Genomic DNA, 7,416 nt, shown 5'->3' with positions numbered 1-7,416 from the left:
TGGGACAAACAAATAGGACAGAGGGAGTAATAATGACGGTCTCGATTCCCCCAAAAAACAAACAAACCTTACAGTTAATTTAGTTAATGCAACCTTCATAAAAAAACCTTGAAGAGCAGTGATCCAGAGAAAGCATGCTAAGATCATTTTCCCATAATGTAGAAGCACGGGACTCTGGCACTAAAATTGGGGTACAAAGTTGAAGGAAAAGAACAACTCACTAAAATTTAAAATAGAAAATTAAAGAAAAAAAAATGGCAGGAATAAAGTGGGCGTATGTAGCGGATCTTGTCGAAGGAAGAAGTGAGTATTAATTAAATTGAGGCAGCTTTGCCTGTACTACTGTTAGCACCCTTTTTACAGTGTGTGTGTGTGTGTCCCTACTCAAACTCCTAAGTCCACCATTTTCAGATTACTAGTTGCAGCAACTTCAAACATTTGGATAGAATGCAAAAATGAGTGTGTGAAGCCGAAATCCCCGTAAATAATCGTATTACGGTCTCTGGAGAAGATTTGGTTTAGGCTTCTATGGATCACTGATCGTGATCTGCAACAAGTTAAGACGGCTTTCAAGTACTCAAAACAGGCTGAAAGCGAGTAAAGAGCCCAAGGGAAGCAAGGGTTGCAGTTGCAACAGAGTGATGACATGTCTAAAATTGTAGGTTCATTCATACTCGTATGATAATTGAAGTTCACTTCGTATAAAAGGGGTAACAAAATGGATCAGAGAAGCAAGACAAAGTCAACGTTCCTCCAAGAAGTGTTATTATATCTAGTGTGACACTGTGACCAAAACTATAAATTCTACTAGTACAGTTAAGCTCTAGGAGCAAAAATGTGCAGCAAACAATGTGCACCATTAACACTACTGATAAACCTCTTCCCCAAGAGAAAATAGTATCTGCAATATCAACCCTCGGGGTATGAATGTTCAACTAACATCATACGTAATAGCCAGATGATCAAGCGGCAAAAAGGGACAAGATATTCTTCTTTAGAGTGAACTCATCAGACTTTGCTGAGCTGATGGCCTGCATGAACAAACAAGTTACAAAAGTTATTAGAGATCAAGTGTGGACAATGCTAAAGTTGGCCCTGGCACAGCTCTCAGGACACGAGAAAAAACTATACTCCGTAACTTCATAAGTTGACAATGGGGCAAGAAAATAACATTCCTCAATTTACAGCTACGTTATTGATTGTTCACTGTATTTTGCCCTACCCCTCGGGGAAAAAGACTATACATATGCAGATGATATTGCACACAACTTTATTTATACCCTTTTAGATCTAATAATCATAAGATATATTCATTCAAGAAATAATTCATTGTCCTCTCATCAGAGTAAGGCTTTGTCAAACTTCTGTATGTCAGCGGAAACATTATACATATAACAATAACTCTCTTTGAGTCATTGGTAGAAAATTTGAATACACCAGAAGACATACAACAGATAAGGGGATACATAATACGAGTACACCGGGCAATAACTTGGCAATGTTTGGGAGAGGATAGAATTGGGGGTATTGTAATCCTTCAATTAGGGTAATAGTACTCATATTCATCCCTGCTTCAAGGCATCAGCTTCTACTACCTTATATTCTTTAACAGTTCTAAATTTAAACTCCATTATCCCCTGACCTCCCTATTCCATTTAAATGTGAGCTATATACATAACAGCTTAATTTGCATGGTAGTTGCTAATAGATTCTACCTACTATTTCTGGATTTGAGAAGCCAAAGTAGACAGTAGAACAAATTATATTTTCATTCTCAGACCAGCATCACAAAGCAACGCTAGATCTTAACATGTTAATGGAAGCATCCAAAGCAATATGCCATAATAATGCACATTACAGTTACCATGCTTCCCAGAAACCGCTTAGTATTGTGGAAGAACAACCTTCTAAGCTGGCAATCATTATAAGTTTATAACAAACACAAGAAGCAGACCTGTTTACAGCTTAGTATTGTGGAAGAACACAAAAATATTACCGAAATAATGAAGTCTAACACAAATTATCATCAACTGACCACATTGTATAATAAATATAGCCCCCTTCTCTCCTTTACTAGATAATGGGCCATTATTTGACAGTTGAATTTTGCAGATTTTAGCAAGAGTAACATAGACATCCTTTACTATTTTACTTTTTACATCTCCGCCACACCAAATAAGTCATACTATTTGAAATGACCAAAATAGACAAATGGCCAAGTGTTTCAGGACTAAGGTAGTAAATTCTTACTTGAAATTGATGCTTAATCAACCTAAAAGCAACCAGAATTGATCAAGTATCAAACACAAATTGCCAAATTCAACTACAACTTGCACAAAATTTTAATTTTAGACTCCTATAGAATCATGGCCATAATATGGTTACCTTGCTAAGAATGCGCTCAAGTCTCTGGATTTCCTTTGAAGCATAGTCAGCACCCTTTTCCATTGAGCTCTTGGCAGCCTTAGTATAGATCTTTCCGTACCTGGAAAGAAATCAGACATAATCCAATATAACATGCACTAATTAACTTCTCCTCTTCTCCATTTTTAAAAGATTTAAGAGAATAAAATAAAATAAAACTGAAATATCCTTCTACCTTGCCGCAGAGCCTTCAAGCTTCCCAACTTCTTCCTCCAATTTGTTAAAGACAGCCTTTTTCTCATCACCGGTGGCACTTACAAATTCCTTCACCAGGTTTTCCAAGGATGCAATGATACCAGCCTAATTATTGGAGAGCAGAGTTAGAATAAAGGGATCTTTTCCTGGGCTCTCTATCACTTGCAAATTCATAAGAGCTTATAATGAATCACATCACCTGTGTGGTAAGTTGGCCCTTACTGTCACGGCTGGTGCCACACTTCTCATTAATAAAACTAACAAAGTCTTCCAAATCTCGACCACCATCGTAATCTTCACCATCCTTGTTGCTCTTGGGGAAGAATTTCAGTGTTGGGAAGCCACTTATGCCATATCTGACAAAAAGTAAATGAAGTTCAAAATAGTTAGGCATGCAATCTTAAAGCAAGTCACAGTATGAAATTTAGAACACAATGAAATTTCAGATGGCCAAGAGAAAAGTGAACTTACTTCTCTCCCAAATCTTTGTATTTGTCAGCATCAAGGCTTGCAATCACCACATCTTCCGATTTAAATGCAGTAGCAACCTTTTCGTAAGTCTACAGCATGGCAAGATAGAAGGCTTAATAATCATACAAACTACTAATGCACCCACTAAAAAAAATAAAGTGAAGAGCAACTTTTGCACTTACAGGAGCCAATGCCTTGCAGTGACCACACCTGAGCAACAGAATAAGCATATATGAGATGCAATTCCAATATTATACCAGTAGAAATTACTTCAAAAACAATTTAAATTACCCAAAACCAAATCTCATAATTAGTTCAAGCAGTAGCTGATCATTGTCAGAGATATATGGAACTAGTGAAGTACAGTGAACAAAGAATATAACTAACCATGGGGCATAGAACTCAACGAGAACATCTTTTGATTTATCCATGACAACTTCATCAAAGTTATCTGTAGATAGTACCACAACATTCGAAGGCGTAGTAGCAATCTTCACATTGGTCCCTGATAGAAGCAAATAATCAGCACAGAAGGAAAGAGAAATCAGACTTACAGATAGCATGCACCTGATAATGGTCTGCTAGAATTTTACCGATTTAAGAGGAAACTATATACTAATTGACTTCTCAAAGTTAGAGTGCTTTTATTTGCCTAAAAATACCAGTTATCAATTAACATGGTTAGAATTAGAAACAAAAACATCATTACAAGAATATTGGATGGAGTAGGTAGTAAATGCTATTATTAGTTTGTTACATGACAACTAAAGCTCCTCAATTTTAAAGGAAGGAGAATACTCAGCAGAATAAAAGTGAGCAGAACAAAAGGAGATACTTGTATTATATATTTATATTTCCCATTTCACATTTTGGGGAAATGGGGAGATTGGGTAGGGGATGTCTTTTAGTAGCCACATTAACCTAAAATCCACACGTCATGCAATAATAAAAATAAAAATATAATGCAATATCATCTGGTCGAAAAGGCATCTGTTAGAGAACATTGAAGGGTTACACAGATTGAATTCCTCCTGGTGAGGGAGTTGTACAGAATTCAAATTACAAAAAATACTTTTTCCTACAAAATGCCTTCCCAGTCTCAGAAGAGTCAGAACTACCCTAACACCTACTACAGGAAGAAAATAGCAAAGTACTCGGTGCTTTGCACACAGGATACATAAGCAGAAGTTGACATCAAGTTGTAATAGTGATGGAGCAACAAATAATGTTTTGAAAATAATAGGTCAAATTAATTTTCAGTTTGATGCTGACAGTACTCCGTATAAGGCAAAGGTCCTCCATGAAACAAAATATATGATAAGAAATTAAGGCAATCTACATATAGTCCAAAAAGGTCTGCAACTAATATAACAAATAATTCATTTAACAACAATTAAATCAAAAAAACATTCACATAATCACGTTATTTGAGAGAATCACTAATTAAGTTACAACATACCTCCTTCAGAGTTAACATACTCAGCAAGTGCCTCAGCTGTACGTGCACCTTCATATCTGCATACAGTGAACATTTACAAATAAATTACGATACTTGCCCACAAAATATTTAGCCATTGCATAGCAAACATAAACAGCATTCAGGTGATAGTACAGAGATGTACAAACTCACTTCTTGGGTTCCAAGGATCCTTTTGGAAACCACTTAATTGTGGGGTATCCTGAAACATCATATTTGCTGCACAGACTTTTGTGCTCGTCACAATCCACCTGCAGAGTGATTAAAAATTTAGTTAAAAAAGAATGTATTCCTGACACCAATCAATGGAGACATTGATGCAGATAATGCTAAAGAAAAACTAAGATTGTTCATTCAGCACACAGATTAAATAAAGTCTCAAAATTCAAGTTCAGAAGAACAACTTAATGTAATCAGAACACCTTGAGTTTATAAGCACTAATCAGAAAAAAATGAAGGGAATACTGGATCTAATGTTCTCCTGCTTCACAAATCTCACAATTTTACTATAGCCCATAGGTGGTAGATTCAATCACCAAGCTATCAGGAAAATCACCAATCAGCTTTAATTCTGCATATTCCCAAAATCCCTTAATTTAGATACTTTATGTGGATGTTAAAGTAGCAGCAACAGCCAAGCAAGCTGCACCCCCTCCCTCACCAGAAACAACAATAAAAACAGCATTCTAAAGAGCATGTATCAAACAATCAATACAAGCATAGCCCGCAATTTCTTCAGTCAGATTATCCTATGAACATCCTTCATCTTTTAGTAATCCAATATAGTCTCATCAAGATAAACTTTTGGCAAAAAGACCAACAACATGCATAGCTAACCTTTCCAATCAAAACAGATTTGGCCTTTTTGAAACTTGCACCGAGCTTTTCAAACTCTGGGGCGAGCTTCTTACAGTGCCCACACCTGTAGAATATGCAGTCAATTAATAATTTGAATCCTACTTTCATGGTTAACAATGGTTAGATATGCACTTTGGCACCATGAACTATGGTAGCCACCAGCCAGTAACTTGGGTTGTGATTCCCATGAATAGTAACTAGATCAAGAATAAAAATGAAGCACCAAGCAGGCAAGCATTGTAAAGGAAGATATGCCTATCCACCATGCATATGAACTAAAGTAATACTAAACGAATAGACGATACATGTTATTAAATCAAATTGTCATATGCAAATTTGGAAACATAAGTCGATAAAATATGCAACTCAAAGTGTCTCAGACTCAAAATACATGCTATGTTAAATCTGAACACCCACTCATTAAAGAGCATCAAGAACAAGTTGTCGCAAAATACATACTTTTAGTCATGTAGACAATATCCACTCGTTAACAGTCTTAAGACTGGAGGCAAACAGAATGAAGCTTTGAAGCTAAAAATATATATGTAACATCCCAAGTTTCTTTTCTAAAAATATATGTTTGACAAATGACATATAAAAAACAAAGTACGTTTTATAATTAGAATCCCAATAAATGATACAAGTACGTCATTTCTAATATTGGCCACTGATGGGCTAAACGTCAAATGATCATGCTCTTTTGTCCATGTAATCATTGAATTTCATTTCTATTCAACTAATCAAAGCATATCATCTTTGCTATTTTGCTTCCAACATGAATCCATCAACTTTCTAATGAACCATCAATTATACCGAATATCCATTGGACATCGGTTCAACAAAAGTGCCATAGATTCCAAAGGATCATTTAGAAGTGCAAACTATTAATACAAACTTTTGATACTAAGATAATATATCTCAATTATTATTACATTTAAACAGAGTTATGAAAAGGACAACGTTGACTCAGCATTTCAAATTCTCCCATTTAACGTGCAACATTTTGTTACATTTATAATAAACACAATCAATTCTCTAATTTTTAAATGGCGAAAATTTCAAAAACATCGTACACCTTCTTCAGCTAACAATTTCTCCATTCCACAGTCGCACACTTGATAGAAATCATCAGGAAACAATACGAGTTTCAAAATTCAACTAAAAACTAAATCGCATTTCATCATTTCTAAATACGCTTACTAATCCTACAAGATCTAGTAAATCAACTGATAATCAGCAAAAATCAAAGATCAATCAAAAACCGAATAAAAAAATACTAATATTGAGCAAATTCGAGCTGAAAATGATGATTACAACAAAATCGGAAGAATATTAAAGAGATAAAAAATGAAATGTTACCAAGGAGCGTAAAATTCAACGAGAGCACCACGATCTTGACCGACCTCCTTATCGAAGTTCTCCTCTGTCAAAACGACGACATCGTCGGAAAAAGCCGATGAAACGAGGAGCAAAGCTAGGGTTCCGACGAAGAAGCAGATCTGAGATTTCGCCATTTTTGAGTTTTCTTCTGAAAAAAATAACCAGAAAAGGTGAAGCAGTTGAGCGTTGGTCCTTTTATAAACACCTGTGAAATTTGGGGCTTGATAGTTTAAAGTTATTTTTAGCTGCTACTCCGTATGTCGTAGTTTCGAAGTATGTCTGATGTGGCAATGAATGACACGAACTATGATAATTCAACTAATTGAATGATGCCACGTGCCATGTCCGGCATTCTTTTTTTGTTTTTGTTTTTTTTTTTTTTTTTGGAAGTAAAATACAAAGTATTGCAAGAATTGAACTTTGCGGTATTTGTCACTCTTATTTGACTATATAAAAATATAGAGTAGTTATGTGTAGTCTTATTCGATTCGTCTCATAATATCAACTTTGTATGATTTTCAATTTTATACAATTACAGATATGTAACATACGTAGTATGTATAAGATATGTGTTAGGTTGCTATTTTCATCTTTGTTACAAAATATTACTA

The 7,416-nt window shown here is 35.2% G+C and overlaps 1 protein-coding gene across 1 annotated transcript; it reads right to left on the bottom strand.

Annotated features, from left to right (window-relative positions):
• Positions 1-682: 682 nt before the first annotated feature.
• Positions 683-7,014, bottom strand: LOC145603638 (protein disulfide-isomerase like 2-1-like). The gene is made up of 11 exons (XM_081659587.1): positions 6,785-7,014; positions 5,405-5,489; positions 4,721-4,818; positions 4,550-4,605; positions 3,478-3,595; positions 3,273-3,300; positions 3,091-3,179; positions 2,819-2,975; positions 2,600-2,724; positions 2,386-2,485; positions 683-1,031 (listed from the first exon to the last, which is right to left on the bottom strand). Exons 1-11 carry the CDS (start codon positions 6,937-6,939, stop codon positions 963-965), a joined length of 1,080 nt encoding a protein of 359 aa, XP_081515713.1. The 5' UTR covers positions 6,940-7,014; the 3' UTR covers positions 683-962.
• Between the last annotated feature and the right edge of the window lie 402 nt (positions 7,015-7,416).

The sequence above is a fragment of the Chenopodium album genome, chromosome 22 (genome assembly GCF_948465745.1).
Source record: "Chenopodium album chromosome 22, dcCheAlbu1.1, whole genome shotgun sequence".
In the NCBI taxonomy this organism is placed as follows: Eukaryota; Viridiplantae; Streptophyta; class Magnoliopsida; order Caryophyllales; family Amaranthaceae; genus Chenopodium; species Chenopodium album.
This window is presented reverse-complemented; position numbering and strand designations above follow the sequence as displayed.

Coding starts and splice junctions, on each gene's coding strand:
- LOC145603638 (XM_081659587.1), bottom strand. CDS start 6,939: ATGGCGAAATCTCAGATCTGCTTCTTCGTCGGAACCCTAGCTTTGCTC. Junction 3,596..4,549: donor GTATGTTAACTCTGAAGGAG/GTATGTTGTAAC, acceptor TGCTTCTATCAG/GGACCAATGTGAAGATTGCT. Junction 1,032..2,385: donor TTGAGCGCATTCTTAGCAAG/GTAACCATATTA, acceptor TTGTTCATGCAG/GCCATCAGCTCAGCAAAGTC.